The sequence below is a fragment of the Emydura macquarii genome, unplaced genomic scaffold (genome assembly GCF_026122565.2).
Source record: "Emydura macquarii macquarii isolate MOO-44397 ecotype Brisbane River unplaced genomic scaffold, CSIRO-AGI_Emac_v2 contig_318, whole genome shotgun sequence".
Classification (NCBI taxonomy): domain Eukaryota; kingdom Metazoa; phylum Chordata; order Testudines; family Chelidae; genus Emydura; species Emydura macquarii.
In genome coordinates, this window is record NW_027130455.1 from 11,279,984 (window position 1) to 11,299,620 (window position 19,637).

Consider the following 19,637-nt stretch of genomic DNA (forward strand, 5'->3'; position numbering starts at 1 on the left):
CAGAGGCCATGCAGAGAGACTCACAGCCTGTATGTGCTCTTTGATGCTTTTCTCCATTGTAAAATGAAGAAGACTTTAGGGAGTGGGTTAGGGAGAGGTCTGGCCAGCGGTTTCATAGTGACATGAATACACTGGCAAAAATTAGTGCAGCATAAGCAACCATGGAGCAGGTCCCTTGTTTCAGGTCCTTGAAGAAGCCCTTGATCATCTCAAGTCTCCTTTCACTGGTGTCGTGTCTCAAATGAAGTATAGTCTTTCCAGCAATCTTTCCAAGATCCACCGTCCTGATTTGTGACATTGGGACTGGGGGACAGAAAATTATTCTGTTTTCTTTATCTGGGATACTAGTGCCCCAGGATAGGTTCCACACTATGACATCACCAATCTCCTCTTTTGTTCCGGTGGCTACTTTTCAGCATTCAGCTCCTGGTAGTTGGACCTCTAATCTCCCTAGATTGCTCTTGGTCTTTTCCTCTTTCTGTCTTGTGGGGGGAAGAGTATCTGTTTCAGGTACGTGTTATACGTGTGTATTTCCCTTCTGCTCTTCCTACCCCCTTTCCTCCATGATGTCACATTCCTCCTCCTCATACGTCCTCCTCTCTCTTCTGTGAAGTTCAAATTCTTTCATTCTTTCTTTCTTTCTGTTCCCTTTGAGCTAAGGTTCCTGTACAGCTGGAAGTACTTGTGTGATCCAATTTGACCTCCTTTTATATCTTTCAGTGATTTCAACTGCAGTTCAAGCCCCTCCACTTTTTCCTCCACTGTAGGAATCAGCTTGCAATTCAGATGTATGTATCTTACATGGTCTTCATTCATACTCAGGAGCACTGCACATATAACACATTGAATTGCCTTGGAGACTTTGGTAGCAGTTCTTTATGGCATTGTTGCTTCTTCCTTCAGGATGGTGCCTTACTTGTCAGAACCTTTATATAACAAAAGATTTTGCTACACTGAGAACATCCCACATCGCAATCTCCAGCTCACTGCTAAGCTAACTTTTTGGCTGATCTATATTAATTCCTTCCTTTGCCACTCACTATGGCACGGTTTGCCTACCCGGCACTTACTGTGACTGCCACTCAAAGTACTGCTCCCTTTTTGCTTGCACTCAGATTGTTGCTGTCTTACTGCGTTGCTGGCTTTGGGTTAGCCTTTTGCTACTTGGCTTTCCCTTAAGTTAATAAACTGGCAATGAATTAGTGATATGGTTATGTTAGCTATCAGGTTAACTATCTGGCATCAAACCAGACAGAGTTGCTTTAAAGACTTTTGCTAAACAACAGTAAAGCAGATCATGGCACGGGTCAATGGAATATCACAACCAACTATTTAAAAAGAGGGGGACCAATTTTCAGTATGAATATTTTAATGGGTTGTCCAAACCTCAAATTCTGGCTTTCAAATGAGAACTTGAACCCAAACAGCTAGAACTTGAGCAACTAGGGTGAAGTTCACCGCTGTGCAGAGAGCCAACATAAGACCTCTGCATTAAGTCCCACCATAATTCTGTTTTGAGGACATAAGTAGTGAACAAACCTTTCACGAGTCTCCGGCATACAGATGAATTAGATCCTTGAGTACCAATTGCTCATCCAAGTGTGGGCTATGGATGTTTTGTTAAAACACTCATAGTATTAAATTGCTCTATCCAAACAGGTGTCTGGGTCAGTGGTCAGGTTTGACAAACGGAGGGACCAAGTTAGGTGCTACAGAGGTGCAGAGCTCAGTGGGTTAGTGGGGGATATTAAGCTAGGAATGAGAACTCAGGCCATGTCCTTTCTGACCCAGGAGCAACTAGTTAACTTTTCTTTGCTCCTTAATTTCAAATTCTGTTTCCCTTAATCTTCCACTTGGTCTGTGCATCTGGTTTACCAGATACAAGTGAAAAAGTAGAGAGAAGAGGCTGGTTTGGTTTTAACTCTGCAGAATTACTCAGCTCCTGCTAGAGCAATGGACGTGCTTGAGCTCACCTCCTGTGCACTCCTGCTTGTGTTGAGCACAGGCCTGGATGGCTTCTGCAGCTTCTCCAACACCCCTAAGGCGGGCTGGTGCGATATTCACCATTGCAAAAGCAACATTCCCGTGTGTGGCCCCCTGCACAGCAGCGGTAGCACAAGGTGGGAGCTGAGCACACAAATCACTTCTTTCTGTTTGCTCCTGTTGTTGTCATGATTTGTTAGGTACAAAGGCAGGAGACTGGCCCAGCACAAGTCGGAAATAGAGTGTTTCACACCAAAAGGGAGTATGGGAAATGGTGGGAGAGCTACAATGAGCAGGTAAGCAAACAATGGAGTGGCCTTAGGCCAGTGTGATGTCTGTGAGCAGGAGGAGCACTCCTGGGACAGTTCTGGCCCAGAGCCTCTGTCTGTAATGACTGTGCATCCCATATAGTATGTCCAAAAGAAAAAAGCTTGGCCACTACTTATTTACATGTTACGTTTGATTTGCAAAAATAAACCGTGCTCATTTAAATTATTGGAATCACTTGTCGTCATTCATGATGTTGTCATAATATGGGGCTCTTGGGAAGAGAAACTTGATCAAATACTCTTGACCATCCCGCTAGAGGGTAGCAATATGCAAAGGTAATACAGTGTGCAGCTGTCAAGCAAATTCTGAGTTCTTTCAAAACATGGGTCATATCTTAAATAAGAGTTACATTAATAAATAGCTTCTAAAGGGTTAATGAAGAGAGCTAGTTGGGAATAAAATTGATGGAACAGTTTATTGTCAGAATTGAAATGTTTCATAGGAACATATTGATGTCAACGAACTCTTTGACGGCAAAGCTTCAAAATGATTCAAAATCAAAATGGAGCAGAATGTTTAGTTTCATTTCAATATTCTCCTTTTATTTAATTCTGACTATTTTGTATCATTTAGATTTTCTTATTTCATTACATTTCATTTTGACTTTTATATTACAGTTTACAATTATATTTCTATAATGTTTAATATTATATGTATATACACTGTGGGTAATATTTTATATGATATAATATTTTGCCATTATTGAAATGAAACCTTTCAATGAGTTTTTGTCTATGTTTCTTAATCAAAATATTTTGAAATATTTCATTCCACAAAATATTTTAAGATTTTTAATTTTCACCCCAATTTGGGACAAAAACTAATACTGAAATATTGGAATTTCCAATGGGATGGAAATTCTATTTTCCAACCAGCTCTATTAACATATGATTAATATTATAAGTATTTAATGGGCGAGTAGCATGTGTAATATATGGTTACCACCACGTTGGTAGAAGGTAGCATACGTGATTATAAACCATGGTAATAAGAAGCTTATTGACCTGTAGATTCTATTACAGTCTATAACAATTTGATTTACCACTTCTTAAAAGATGTATTTAACCCTTTATAAACTACTTAGAAATGCAACCTTAACATAATATGTGTCCAAAGGTGTGACCAAAATGTACCTTTGGTTTTACTGGTTTTTGAACCAGAAAGCCATCCTGTAATTGCAGGAGGGCATTCCAAGATTCACACAGCATTATCTTCCCCTTTTGCTTAACAACTCTCACTCAAACACACAAGGCATGTGATAAAAACACTCCACAATGCACACGCTGGGGATCCTGGCTGCTTAAATAGTATCAGCATCATTCACATGTGGTTGATTGAAATTTATCGACACCTGCTGTTTGTTTGTCAGCCTGTCTGTGTTCTGCATTCTGTTCTTTTGGGGGATTTTAACTTGCATTGCCTGCTGTTAGATTTGTTTTTCCTTTAAAGCAATTTAGAGTCGCTGAATAAGAGATAATTGAAGGGGAAACAAGTGCATGTAAATGTCAAACAATTGTATTTCATTTTACATAGTTTAGTTCCCTTTTTACAAATGTTTTCACCATATACATATATATAAAACAACATGTATAAAACTATATATATATATATATATATATATATAAATAAACTCTCCCTATATCTTATATCTTCACAGTGAAGAATCTGTGTGCATTCCAGAGTATAATCCACCTGAGCCAAGTAGAGATGAGAAAGAGGTTCCTGTGAAAGATGATGCCCTAATAGTCAGAAAGACTGGAAACTTTATCAGTGTAATACTTCTATAGCAAGACTGTCATTCATAAGACCTACTCAAACAGTTAAGAATATTTGTTGTTTAACAGATAGTGGATTTGTATTTTATGGTTGTGTTTTGTTGTCTTCAGCCATACTGGTCCTACCAGCTCCCAGAAGCTAGCTAGAGCTGGAACTGAATAGGATAGGAGTCCTCCAAAGAAAACATAGGTGCTGCAGAAAGCAGTGTAGGTGGTGTTCTTCCTTTTCAGTAAGTATCAAACCCATATTTAGAGACACAGTGATACTTGAAGTTTTGAGGAAACAAATAGAAACAAGGCTTTGATGATTTTTTGGATGATTAAAAGATCTCATCAGATTATTTTTTCACAACTGTAGGGGTGCTGACCAAATTCCAGTTACATCCTTTTGCCTTAAAATGTCCCATGTAGTTTCAATTACACAACATTATTCATTTCATAGTCTAAAAACTCTTAGGCAGTATTGCTATTGTATTCCAAACTAGATGTGGTTACTTTTCTGTGGTGGATAAATTATCCTTGTATTTGCATCCTGTAGAAGGGTTTGGGCTTCTTCAAGATGGAAAGTACGTATATAAATGTTAGCAGTTATTATTGGCGTGTGACTGTATGCAAGTTACTCTATATGTAAGGGGAGTTAATCTATTCTGAATTACATTCAAGCATTTTTCACCTACATCATATAAACATCAATTATGAAATGGAATGTTTTATGAGGCTCTCAAAAAGTAGGAGTCTTGGTAGCATTGCTATGATTTAGAATTTAAATTACTGGCTTAATTAAATGCAACAAATAAGAAACTGATTAATAATTCACAAGTGATTTTTCCAGTGATGATATAAATCCCATGTGAATAAATGTCTCTGCAATAATATATCAGTCAAGCCATACACATTAAATTACCTGCATGCTAGATGCTCTGTGGAGACTGGAAATAATCACACTGGAAGAATTCAAGATGAGTCTAGAGACCAAAAACAAAATCCAGGTAGAGCTAAATCTCTCTTCCTGCTGTGTGTGTTGCGTGTGTGTGTGTCTTGTTTATGATTCTCAGGTTAGAGAGATGAAATGGACATTCTCCACTTTTACTGTAGTCCAGTAGATATTGTAAATGGTCTAACCTAAAGCCCATTAAAATCAACGGAGCGACTGCCACTGACGTCCGTGGGCTTTGGATCAGGCCCCAGCTATGTAGGGTTGAAGAACTGTAAAGAATACCAAGGTGCTGTAGGAATTGGAGTTAATGGTTCGATAGTTGGAACTCTTCCCTCTATGAATCATACTGACTCCATGCCCCTGCATGAAGGTGATTGAGTAGGGAAGTGCCATATTTCAGATGAGAAATAAAATACAGGTCCTGATCACTTTTGTTAATGAACAGTCTCAAGGTAGTTTCTGTAAGAGAAGAGAATGGTGGGGTCCTGATCAATTTCCAGCTGTTGTGATTTGCCCTGGTGGTTTGTATGTCTATTTATAATTTGTTTTGGGTTCCTTTGGAATGAAAATTGCTCTATCAATGTTGGCTGAGATTTTCAAGGCTGTCAAGTTATTTGGATGCCCAGTTTCCATTAAACATAGCGGGAACTGGGTGTCCAAATCTCCCAGGCAGATATAAAAATATAAGCCATCGGTTTTTATTGGAATGACCCTCGAAGTGTGCAGAAGATTGTATAAGCTTGCCAACCTAGCAAAGAGAGGATAAGAGGGAGTCTGACACTTTCCAGGAGTACCCAGTGTTGGGATGCACCTCGCTACCACCTGCCCGGAGTGTGAGGGAGCCTTCTCTGTGCCTGCTGTGGCTCAGTTCCCCAACTCCACCAACCTTTGGTATCATAAACATGGCCTTCCAGGCCTCCACAGGCCCCACACCCTCTGTACAAACTAGCGACAAGCATGCTCCACGCATCCCCCTGGAGTGTCCAGCCCCTGTTCCTCTGGACACTCATAGAACTCACAGATCCATTACTCCCTAAGGAATGGTACCCACCAGCTTGCCAGTTACGCCTTATGATGACTACTCCACTCAATGCAACATATCTAAGTGCTGTGACAGTAAATACAAGAAGATATTTCTTTAACAAAGAACAGAGACTTGAGAAGACCACAAGTAGAAATAAAGGAAACAAATAGTTACATATAAAATAAAATCATAACCTGCTTTCAAGAACCTAAACTTAAATATACAAACAATAAATAAAATATTTACCTGGGCTAATGAAGATTAGCTTATCCAAAGTTTTTACAGTGTTTTTCAATCAGGTAGACCCTTCTTTCATAAGACAGAACACACTGGCAGTTCCTCTCCTCAGTGAAGGATAATTGGATGTCCCTTGCAGCCTCAGATATCATTCCAAATATCTACTGTGTTGTAAACGGGGCTTTCTCCTTCTGGTTTATTTCTTTCTGTAAATTCCCCCCCTCGGGAAAATCTCTCAATCCCTAAATTAGTATTTGGCCCAGACCATAAATCGGCACCCATTGTGAACCATACAATGCTCAATTTACAGGTAGCCAGACAGATAGGTAAACATCTCTTGCCTATTTCCAAGTCTGAGGCCTTACGAACGTAATTTTCCATATAAATACATAACTTCTTACATGTTATCCATATATACATTTTGCAATGATTATGAGGACCGGTGTGACACAGGCTTTCAATAGAGACCTTACATGACAGTCTTTGGTGACTATATAAATACCAGACCCAGGGTATCTCTGCCAGTTGGTATCAAATGGTCCCTGGGTCACAGGGACTGTCTTGGGGAATAATATGAACAAAGTTCCTTGTTCAGTGTTAGAAGAAAGCAGCTCTTTTTTTACTCTTTGCCATTGTCACATGACAGATTTTCACTGAAAGTGCAATGGGTGCACAGCTCCCTTGAGAACACAGGCTAGGATAAAATGGATGCTTGCTCTGTGTGATTCAGTATTTATTTCCAGTCTGATTTGCTTAGTTACCTCTTATCTCCACAAAGCACACAGTGTAGGAGTCATTTAAGCTGTATGGCTTGATGGATACGTCACTAGTGAGCTATTTATGCACAATGGATTTACAGTGTCACTGGGGGAAATAATGATGTGACTATTTATTCACTTTATTTGCTGTGTTTAATAAAGCTGGTCATTAAAATCTAACCAGTCTAGACAGGACGTGTCTCTACACTTGCCCCCACTGCTCTCCTGCTGATTGTTCAGAGGCAGCTGGAGCTGTCAATCAATGGGAGCCCACGGGGCCTGGCCATCAGTATCTTGCCATTCAGACCTCTTCCCTACTTCAACAGTGAAACACTTTGTTCTTCCATCCTGTTTTCCTTCTGATACTCTTCGCTTTCTCTCCTGCTACTCCCCCAGTTACTGCTCTCTCCTCTTCCACACCTAGGAAGCTCAGTGGGTGGGCTGGTCCAGATAGCAGCTGTGGCAAGGGACCAGAGGTTCCAGGTACAGGGGCTTTCTTTTCCCCTCAGCTTCAGGCTCAGCCTGTGTCTTCAGATCACAGGTACCACCAGTTGTTTGGAATTTGATGAGGACTCTGCAGAACAGCCTCCACATAGAAGCTTTTAGCAGGCAGCTGCAGCTGAAAGGAACAGGAGGCCTGGCATTGAGCCAAAATGTGCTCATTCTGCGACTTGTTCTAACAGCAGCTCAGCCGATGCAAAGTAAGATCACCAGCAGTAAAATCAGACTAGTCCACCTGCCAGCGACCGCACACTATAAAGCAGGGCAGGTGAGTAATGCCAGTAAAGGAGGTCAGAGATGTTCCTCTCCCTCCTCAGAAGTTCTGTTTCTGTAGCGTTAAGTCTACATAAGGCATCTTAAGTCGACCTAATTATGTCAGTGTCTGCACTACAGCCTTCCTTCTGCTGATATAAGTACCCTACTACTCCGACAACATAATTCCACCTCCAGGAGAGGTGTAAGGCTTATTTCGGTGTAGTTAGGGCTAGGCGGTGTCTGTGTAGACACTGCATCCCTTACATCGGCTGTTGGCTGCCTTGTCAGGAGCTGTGAAATTGACAAGAAAAACTGGGTTGCTTTGGACCCCACTCCTAGCTGGGAGCTGGGGTGAGAAGCCTAGGTGGCTTCGGACTCCACTCCCTGGCTGGGAGCCGGGGCCAGAAGCCTGGGCACCCCTCCCTACTCCACCCACTCCCCAGCAGGTCCTGGCAGGGGGCAGGAAGGAAGGGAGGGGTGAGAAGCCAGAGCAGCTGGACCTCACTCACCAGGGGCAAGAAGCCCCGAGTGGCTTCCCCTGGTTCCCAGTGGGGTACAAGGGGGGACAGCCCACCGGGAGATCGGCAGCCAGGCTCCTGGAAAGGAGCTGCCAGCAGAGCTGAGAGACCGGGCTCTCAGTTCCCCACACTGCCCCTCTTATGTCGGTGGAAGCACTTCTGGTGAGTACACACACCACTGACCCAAGGAGGGTAGTGTGGACATGAACCACCACAGTAATTACTATGATGACTGTACGTCGACCTAATCTAGGTCAATTTACGTTTCTTAGTGTAGATATATCCACAGAGAAGTATAAAGCAGAATCCAGGGCACATTTCTGCCCAACTATATATCATAGAGTAATTCAGAATAAGGGCAAAACAGATAGATAGCAACCCACCAATGGCATTCACACAGAACTTCCAAAGGAAGCTAGAAGCACCAGCTTTATGGTGCAATTGGCCAGGATTCCTTAGGTTCCATCAAGGTGAAGAAATGGTCATTGCTGACAATGCAATTTTCTGAGAGGCCGAGTGGACAGAAAGTTTGAGACGACATTCTCTAGAAACTTCACGTTTTCTATAGGCTTCCTACAGCTATCCATATAAGCCACTTAGTTCACCCAAGTTTCTGTCGCATGGTGCAAGGAGCTGGATGGTTTGCAGTCTTCTAAAGATAAAGGAACTTAGGCCATTTCAAAAAAATTTCTATCAACCTGAAATTGCAGATTGCTGAGTGACCAGTGCCAGGTCACAAACACAGAGCTCCAGTCAGGGAAAGCCAATTACTAGATAAAGTAGCTAGTGTCATTCATCCCTTTTTCAGGGAGAATGATTATTTAGAGAGGCCTTCAACAAGGTGGCAGCAGAGAACACTGAGAAGAGATTCTTGTTATCAGTTTTCTTTGTATTTGAAGAATCCTTCTTGGCAGAAGATTGAAGGGGATGAGTCTATGGATTTACCATGTTTAATACCTCCAGCCTCCTCTGATTAAATAGATAGAGATGAATTAGATAGGAGATTAGATAGATGGAGATGAATTAATAGCTAAGATACTTTTCTCAGGCATGTCTACACACAAATGTGCATCAGGTTAAGTACATTAGTTTAATAAAACAATATAATTATTTCTATGCAAGTCCATATGTGAGCACACTAGGCTAGGTATATAAGTGGCTAAAGTCAATTTAGTTGCCAACTTTAGCTAATTGAGTTTTCTTTATAAACAAGATCATCCATACCTACACTTGCACCAAAATATCTAAATCAGTTTTAACTTGAGACCTTTTTATTTTCGTGAAAGTTTGTGTGCAGACCAGTTCTTTCACAAGACTTGGATCAGTAATCCAGAATAACACCACTGAAATCAGCAAAATAATTTTGTATTTTCAACAGTTTAACTGGGGACAGAATCTGCCTGTACAGCCTTATGAGCTTTTAAAAATATTTTTTATGTTATTCTGCTTTCAATAAATGTATAGTTTTAAGTGTGTAGCTCGCTGTTTTAGGTTGTTTCGTAAACCATGGAATTCCATGGGTTTTATGTATATTTACATATTGTAGCCAACAGATTTTAGTAAGAAAATAAATGACATATTTTCAGCTTTCATTGGCTTACAATAAATTACCCACTATTAATAACAAAGGAAGAAACTATATCCACACAGTACTACAAAGAACATTTAACCAGAATTACTTTTATCAAACTCAAGTAATCCATGGGAATGACAATCTTGCTATAAAGTTAATACAGAGTTTTCAGTTTATGTGCCTGTCGGTATGTTTCATTCTTTCTCATTTATTCCCTACACAAAACACAGTTGCTGCCCTTGTGCTTCCTTTGCTGACAGTTGACCAAAGAGCACTGCACACTCTTTTAGCTATCAAGAAACACAAGGAGCAAAACAAAGCAGAATTTCCGTTACATCAACAAAAACAAAGCGGAAAATAATATTTGCTAAAGTAGTAAAGCAGAAATGTATAGGGGAAAACATTATTTTCTGATCTTCTAAAGGGGCTATCAATAGTTTTTTTTATTTATGAATCATGAACCAATGTCCTTAAGGAAGAAAAAAATATAAATGAAGCCAATACAAATTAAAGAGAAGAGAATGAGGAATGTACAAAAGTTATTGTTCTAACGAAAGATGTGGACAATTGTAGAGGGAAGATGTGCATGTTAAGGACTTCAAAGATCTTCTAATTTAAAACCTTAAATTTCTTGTACATGTGAAGTCATGGTAAGCCAAACTGGCTAAGAATAAAATTTATTAGGGTGACAGTTTTGAGGAGATCCCCGGTACACAAAACTGAACTTAGCCACCCTGTAAAAAAGAAATAAACACAAAAATGTGCCACCACTAAATACCTTACTTTACAAAAAATTAATAAAGAAAGAGGTGCTCTGTTTGCTTTGTGGGCTGTAAATTGTGGCACTGCCTTGAAGTTTTTCTCTGGATTGTAAACAATGACCCATCCAGTGAAGTATAGCAGAACCAAAATGTTTGCACAGAGGAGTAGCATGCTAATATATATTCTGTACTCCACAAGACATGTTGGCATTTGTTTGGGAGCTGAAAAGAGTAAATACACTGTCCCCATGAGAGAAACTTACAGGAAGCAAAGTTTCTTGGCAAGAAGAATCCCTGATCTAGAATATCACTGACCAAAAGGTTCCCCTCACTCAATGGAACATGGTATAGTCTGGCCCCATAAATGTAAACAATTGTTTATGATATTCCATTAGCAGGCATCATGGTCTATGTCATTGATGTTTATTTATTTCTCTATAAAGCATGTACTTTGTGGTGTGATTTAGTTAACTTGGCACTAGGTAGCTAGACAAGGAATTTAAAAGGTGATACTTTAATCAATCCTGCTCCTCCTCCGCCCAGTCACAGCGTGCATCATACAGCCCTACCAAAATATAAAACCAAATTACTCTCACAGAGAGATTAGAAAGATCAATTCTTCTGATGACATTATTAATTTTGCATTAGGTCACAGAAGAGGAAATAGGAGCAACAGGATATAACAGAGAAGCTGGGCGTCTGAAATTCATGTTCTAATTACTGCTGAATGTACTGTTGTTGACTTTGCATGTCTGGGCTTTTTTTAATTGCTGAATTGCTCTTCCCCTGGCCCAGGCTAAAGTCCGCTTGTTATAACAAGGGACTTGAAAGTTAAGGCCAAACCATTCAGTCATTCCTCAGGGAAATTCCATAAGTAGCCAGTGGTTCTTTTTTCAGCCACAGATGCAGCTAGATTGAGCCCTACCTCTAACCCTGTGCAGGAGCAGCATGCAGCTGCATCAACCAGGGCTGGCCCAGAGAAGGAATTGGGACTCAGCGAGTGACAGTTGCCCCATGAGAGAGTTAATCTCCTGCTGCAGCTCTCCCAGGAGAAGATTGTTTCTCTTGGCTTCTCTCCTCTTCCCCTCCCTATGTTGGCTCAGCTCTCCAAACACCTCTCTCCCTCCAGCCCTATTCAAGCTCTGTCAGCTTCTCTACTAACTTGTCACAGAGGTGCAGGGGCTCAGGGAGTCTGCTTGTATCCAGTCCCAGTCCAGTAACCCAAAAGGCCATGCAGGTAGATGGGGGAGGAGAGGGCTGCAGAATATTGCTCATATTACTTTCCCTTTCTGTCCCTTTGCAACCACATAAGGCTGGGCCAGCCTCTGGCTGTTAGTGACTAGTAATCATATCAGGCCCTTTGGCTTAAACGGGCAGGCACTAGTTATGAAGCAAAATGTCAGAACAGTGAAGAGTAGAATGGATCAGAGTTAAGGATAAGAATTGGCTGTTTCTTCTTGCCCTGTTTAAGGGGCGGCACATTGGTGTGTCAACCCAAGTGCAGCAGAGAGAGGGAACCAGGCTTCAGGTAAGGAGGAGCCCTTCCCTGTTCCCTCCTGGCTTCAAGGGGCTAGGAATTTTCTGCTGATCCACACTAGTCACAAATGACTAGCTTCCCCGCCATGTATTCTGGCTAGCGTGCTGGGGGGAGGGGTGGAGAGATCCATAGCTCCATTCACTCCCCAGCCACCTCCTTGGAAGGGAGGAATTGTGGGTTCCCAGCACCCACTCACTTGTGAACACCTGATGTTCAAAGAGCTGTGTAGGAGTGCGGGAGGCGGGGCGGGGGGCCTGCAGGAGTGGATATGGGGTGTAATTTCCCCTTCTGCATTTGTGCATCCACATAGGTTGTTGGACAGTCTAGCCTTAATTTGCTTTCAAGCAACTAGTGCCCTAGAGGTTTAGGTTGCGTTTGTCTGTTAAGATTCTCTCATGCTCCTGTTTGTAAGGAAAAGGTGTCATCGTACGTCATGTTACGTGATCCACTGTATCTCCATATAATGTAAACATAGATATGAATCTACCAGAAAGTTTTCTTTTGTTCACACTCAGTGGAAGGTTTTTTAGATCCCTGAAAGAGACAGTGAATCAATAGCAACTCCCAATGAACTGTAAGCTGCCATATGAAGCACTGTATGAAATTCTCATTGTTCTAGTACCAGATATTTTGCAAACTATTACATAACAATCCAAAATGTTGGCATGTAATCACTTCTGGCTTTCACACACATTGTTTAAGACAACGTGTCTAAGCACAACCAGGATCTCAAATTTGCTTCTCTTTCCAAAACCCTAAATGGTTGTCGCAAATGTTTTGAAAGCAAAAAGAACGTGTTAAAAATGTCATTATTCTGTATATAAATCGTGCCTGTATGTAATTTTGTACGTATGGACCTATGTTTTTATTGTTGACATCATTTCTTGGTCACTGTCTGTTTTTATGGAGAAATATTTCCACTGCTAATGGTCTTTCTTAATCCTGAGAGCCACAGGTGAATGTATGGGAGTTGTAGGGGTCTCCTGTTTGCTCACGCCCATGACCAAGCTGACAGAAGGAGAGGAAGAGGTGAAAAGAACAGTTGCACACTATGTGCGGGAGACATCTGGGACCTGCTCATTCTTACGGGGTGTCTTGGTGCTGGGGAGGCTGGAGATGGGGCAGTTACTGAGGTGAGGGCTTGAGGGGAGATTGATTTTGGAGGAGAGGAGAGCAGGATGTTGCCACTGTTCTCTCATTGTCTGAAAATTCCTCCTGCCACTGGGCCAGAAAAATGGGGTCTTGTATAGTTTCTGCATCACTTACTTCCCTCAAGGACAACCTCCTGCTCTGAGCTGACCTGCAATTAAAAATCCTGGGTGCATTAACTAAGTGACGTACCTGAGTGACATATCTGACCCAAGGCTGAATATGAAAACTGCCCACCAGTCTGTTGCCTGCTAACGTCACTGGTTTGATGCCTCCAGCTGTGCTCAGTAAAAGTGCCACGTTATTACTGCACAAATGTCTATAATCCAAGTATTAGATCCAGGCTGGCACATCTTCATTTCTCCTGTTCTTCAGTGATGTTTATAAGGCAAGCGATCAGTTGTTATTTTCAGTCCCTGGTCAGACAAGCTGGACAAGAAATGCTACTGGGATTTTTAACTACAGGTCAGCCAGCAAGCGGTATATAATCAAATTTCACTTGACTGGGCCAGATTTTGGCTGCACTTAATTGCCAGGCAGTATAATCTTTTTTTTTTTTTCCTTGCCTGGGATTACCTGAGATTAATGCACTGAAGAGTCACTTCACACCCCAAATATGAAAGAAGTAATGAGAATCTATTTGATGTGGGAAGTTAATTCACCAGGTTATTGTAATCACCGCAAGACTAGCATCACTGTAGCAGATCGCCACTTGTAGCCTCTGCTTAATTGGAGCCTGCATCCATGCTTATTCTTTTCTGCAGAATAACATTTTTTTTTCACCATCAGCTTTACAGCAAGTATGACGTTTAAGTGCTGAAATGTCAGCTGTCCGCGTTCAGGATTTAGTGAGCTAGTTCAAGTGAGTCATTGTGATTAGAAGCTAAATGCAAGTCATCATCTTCTCTCATTTCCATTCACAGTTCTAATGGGAAATCGGTCACATGGGCCCAGAACGAGAAGAGCAGCAGCAGGGGAGCGCACCTCTGGCAGAGGCTCTCAGTCCACATCAACAAAAAGGAGAACCCTAACCAAACCGCGGTGATCAAGCCCTTTTCTAAAAGCACAGACAGTAGCCGACATAGCAGCAGCGCCACGTTCCCAGAGACCAGTGCCAAAATGCTTTATGATGTCTCCGAAGCAGAGGAGCAATACCCAGCTCAGTTCCAGCCGCAGACCCCCTCGCCTATCAGCACGGTGAGCCACAGGACTGCGTCCATTAGCCGAACAGATGACGACGTCCCCACAGCCCAGACAGAACACGGCCAGCGAAGCAGCTCCTCCCAAGGCTCGCTGATGGAGCAAATCAGCAGTGTGGTCACACGCTTCACGGCCAACATCAGCGAGCTGAACTCTATGATGCTTTCAACAGCCACGCCGGGGGCCATGGTGGCCACTCCGCTCTGCTCTTCCTACCTGATCCCAAGAGAGATCCAGCTTCCTACAACAATGACCACTTTCGCAGAGATCCAGCCGCTCCCTGCCATTGAAGTCAATGGTGCATCGCAGTCAGCTAGGAAACCTTCATGCAGCAGCATCAAAGAAGGTACTTCAGATGCACCGGTGGTGAAGCAAGATCTTGAGGAGTTGGTGGCTTTAACTCCTCCCTCACCTTTCAGAGACTCCATTGATTCTGGGAGCGTATCTCCCAGCTCTCCAGTGTCAGAATCAGCTCTTTGTATTCCATCCTCCCCGAAGTATGACAAGCTTATCATAAGAGATTACACTCAAAGTTCTTCTTCGTTGTGAATGTAGTTCCAGACAACATTGGATCTCAACAGCTAAAGCAAATAGAGAGGGACAGCCAAGCCTTCAAGATCTCCAGTCTTTACACAGATACAGTGATAGGCATCGGGTCATCATGTGAAGAATGGAGGGGGGCAATACAGAATTATTCAATACATGGAAACATCGGATTAATTATGCTATTTTAAAGAAACAAAACTTTCAGCAGATTTTCGTGGCCTTAAAAAACACAGGCTTTTCAGAAACACTGCATCTATTTTTGAGGGCTTATAAGGAGTCTGTTAAATCAGTTACATACCAAGTGCTTTGCTTTAGTATAACAATGAACTGTGTGTACAATATATGAAAAAAGTAGACTGTAAGCAACTGTACAATGTTTTCTTTATTTACTCTGATTCCTTACCCAGAAGTGAACCTTGATCTATTGTCAAGAATAGAAGACCAGACATTGAATGTACATTTTCTAACAGACTCAAAAATCTGACACCAAAATGTTGGGGTCTTTTTTTTCTATGAAGATCTCAAAAAGCAGTAACATATGTTTAGTAACTACCAAACTTTTTGCTGAAGCCTATCATGCTGGTGATATGCTATGTGTAGATAATGATAAACTGAGGCTTGCAATGTGTGACTGCAATATGGAGGGCTTTACAAGTGACTTCTCAACATAAAAATGTGTTTATGAAATTCTCTTCTATAAGTGTTAAAAGTTCAATTTATTAACAGTGGATACACCTTCATAGCAACAAAATCTGAGGATGATTTCCTGACTCTTTCACCACGTTGCCAACCAATGATGGAGTAGCAAAAAATATTTTCTGGAAGACTGTTTTGTAATTCCCTTATCAGGACAAGTTGTTGAGGTGAATAGTCTCCTTTAGCAATGTTACTGAGCTATAGCATAGCTGCATTCCCTAATGAAATTACACCTTTTTATGGTCATTCTTATGGTAACCTTGCCTGTTAAAGCAGAGTATTTATTCAGGCTCCCATATTCTTTGCTTGTAAGGAACAGATAAATACTCTGTGGTTTTTCTCAGTTATTATAAAGGTAAAATACTGGGAAAGCAGTCTGGATTATGATGAAAGATTACTATTGATGGAAGGATTGTCATTATCATAATTCATTTACCAAAAAAACCCGGTGTCAAATTCCACTTAGAGATGGTTTAGCTACTCTTTAATAAGCAACGACTTTAACTTTATTTAGCTGCAGATGCATTGCAGCTATGAACTGTGACAAAAGAAGACTTTCAAAGCAATACAGAGTATATGTTCAAACAGAAGAGACCTAATGAGATACAAACCCATGGAGTCTTTCTTTGTTTCTTAGCAGCTTATAGAAGAGGCAAGGGGATTATTGACATTTTTTTCCTATATCAAAGTAACTATTAGTACAATTTAGTATACTTCATGCTGTCATGGCACTTTTTAAATACATGCAGGGAGAGATTTAAAATTTGAATAGAAGCAAAATAATTTTGATAGGTATAAATATGTAGAAATAATTACTCAAACCCTCAACGCATGCACACTGTATTTTGGTTTTTCCCCTCCCTCTCTTCATGATACAGCTATCCTCAGGTGCCAAACTTTTGTGTTTTTTCTTATAAATAAGGATGGTATGAAGAGGCAGGTGATTTACTGTAATTCAAAGTTAAGTCAGTGCAGCCTTATACAGAAGATAGCCTTATGGAAGGGAGACTTGGAAAAAGATTGCTGTGTATTACTTTTTAAACTCCTGAATCTTATTTCTTTGCAGCTCTGCAAATACTTTTCAATCAAAATGTATTTTTTCAGGCATTTTTTCATGCATGAAAGGTATAACAAAAATATGATTAAAAAGTGAAAGCACATTTGTTCATTTTAGCAGAGTATTACTATTCTATTTTTAAGTTAGCTCTATCACGATTTTATACTATGCATCCCAATTCTCCATTCAATTAATTTTTTTTTAACAAAATAGCTGCATAATACCAGGCTAACACTTTAAAATAACACTCTCTGCTTAACTTGATCCAGTATATTTTGCACAAGGAATAGTCATTCTTTATTTAACTAACTTCCTGTGTCTTATGAGACACAGACCTTATAACTTTTCTTGGTCCCAGTCTGGAAAAATGAGTATTTCAAATCAGGAACACAATATAAATGTTCTTAGTAGGGCCACTAGACCACTATGAAACTATTTAAAATATTGTACATGGAAGATTTGCAAGGTATTGTATGTGTTTTCCTTTAATACAGAACTGCTTTGATTCCTGGATAGTTTAGGTAGGTGGTATACCTGCATTTCAAAGGGACTGTATTATTGTATTATATACTGAGTCATTGCCAAATATCATTAACAGATCTCCTCCATCTCTTCTCCTTAAACATTTAGGCCTCAGCTGTGTATCCCTCAGTGAGATTACTTGCATGAGTAAGTGATTACCAGTGTGAATAAGGATTGTACAAATGGTCCTTTAAAATATGTTGTTGATCGGTTTTCTTTAAAAAAAAAAGGAGTAAGAAGGGAAAGTTATCAAGTCATGATTCAATATAATAATGTTTTGCGCTGTTATATAGCTCCTGAAGAATCATTCACTCTAACGGACCATTGCTGCTGTTCAAAATTGGTTAATCATTTTTTACATTGTCAAGAATGCATTCATCCCTCACTTTAACGGTTGGGTACCACTTCCATCTATTAATTGATTAGGACCCTACCATTATACTAGCCATCTTTTAAACACTCTTTGCTTTTGTTCACTAATTGTAGAATCATGGTCCTCTTGTACTCCTTCAAAGGCTATAAAGGAAGCTTTTGCATGCACAAGGAACGCAAGACTGGCCCTTCTGAGACCTCGCTTTTCTTCTCTATTTGACGTCCAAGACTTTGAGATCTCATCAGCAGTGAAGGCACTAGGCAGGGGAGGGCAGGATATGTTTTTGTTGGGCAGGCCGCCCTGGTCCTTGGAAGACATATTTGAGTTTTAGAGGAGTTTTGTGGGACTCATGAGGAGCAAGACAAAGGACTGAAGCATTGAAAGAATCAGTGGCAGCTTTATGCAATTGTAGAATCCCTGGCAAGAGCCCAGAAGATTTGGTAGGGGAAGGGAAAGAAACTGGGGATTCTAATAATTATTTTCACTGCATCACTAATGTGCTAGGTTATTTACAGGGAGATGTGAAGACAAGGTTCCTGCCTGGAGGACGTCACAGTCTGATTATGTAATGTTCAAATAGAGGATGGGTGGGATGAAGGTGGGACATCTGGTAACCCTATTTAACACAATTGCTGTGGTTGCTACAGGAGTGTTTGTGATCACAAATGAGAGGGAAAGTTGTCTCTGTGACTGTGAACAGGAGGCGAGGTGATCCATCAGGCAATCTCTGGATTACCATGTGGTTTACACTGAAAACATTTGGGATCCTTTACCTTAGAGAGAAAAAGAAACTAAATAGAGAACATAGGTGAAAATGTTGATTCTTGAGAGAAAATGATCTTTGTGCTCATACTGGGTAATACAGCCAGCCCCTACCAGACAGAAAGAAAAAGCGAGTGAAGATAGGAGAAGAATTTATCGCAAATGCCATTTTCTGTGAAAAGTCAGATTACTGTGCTTGTGATGAGTAATTATGGACAGATCTTTAACTCAGTAGACACCAGTGCAAATCCATTGAGGTCAGTGCCAGGTTTATGTCAGTGTAAATGAGATCAGAGTCTAGCCATGGCCAATAAAGTCTAGACATTGACTATTTACTCCAGCAGGGAATGGTGGGAGGAAAGAGGCGTCTTAAGATTTTGCTTGGTCCGTACATATTTGATTAGATTAATACTTGATTAAATTCCTTCCCAGGGCTTTGCTTCACCATTTACCTAGCAGGTATCCCTATAGACAAATCACATTGTGGTGGGAAATGTCAAGGGTTGTGAAGATGATTTATCCACAAGTAAGAAACAGGTCATGGTTTTACTGCAGTTTCATGATTCCCGACAAGAGAACTGAAATGCAAGATTCATATGCTACATTCCCAGTATGTATGACATAGTTTGGAAACTTTGACTGAATTACATGAGGTCATTTTTTGCTACAGCTTATCATTACATCTAAACTGCTGAAATCTCTGTAGTTGCCATTTACAATTTTATACTGTGAAAAGAATAAATAAATAATACAGATCAGTGAAACATAAAGGTAAGTAAAAGAATTCATCTCCTTGATGAATTAGTGTACGTGGCTGGTTTTGTCTTGTCTGAGCAATGATAGTTCAAACACTAAATAAAAACATCTGAGTCACTCTGATCTGCCAAATGAGAATAAATATACTATGTATATTATATGTACTGATAGGATTCAATGGCAGCTGCTGGTGGTATTTGTAATTAGAAATCTATATAGAATATAGATGTTTTAGAGAGATGGTGCCAATTCTAAAAGATTTGTGTGAGCTACAAGTGCTTGTAATTATTATTATTATTATTTTTATTTGCTAATAACTTATTATGAAAAATCTGGTTTTAAACATTCTGTGAGCATTTGTCCCTTTTTATGTTGCTGCTTATACTA

General features: G+C 40.6%; 1 protein-coding gene across 1 annotated transcript in view; it reads left to right on the forward strand.

Moving 5' to 3' along the window:
- GRM5 (glutamate metabotropic receptor 5) overlaps nucleotides 1–15,087 on the forward strand; it is a 325,549-nt gene extending 310,462 nt beyond the window's left edge. Inside the window, exons 9-10 of the mRNA XM_067568535.1 lie at nucleotides 2,184–2,279; nucleotides 14,262–15,087. Of these exons, the coding sequence (XP_067424636.1) occupies nucleotides 2,184–2,279; nucleotides 14,262–15,087 (922 nt within the window). The remainder of the gene's footprint in view (nucleotides 1–2,183; nucleotides 2,280–14,261) is intronic.
- Nucleotides 15,088–19,637: the final 4,550 nt, after the last annotated feature.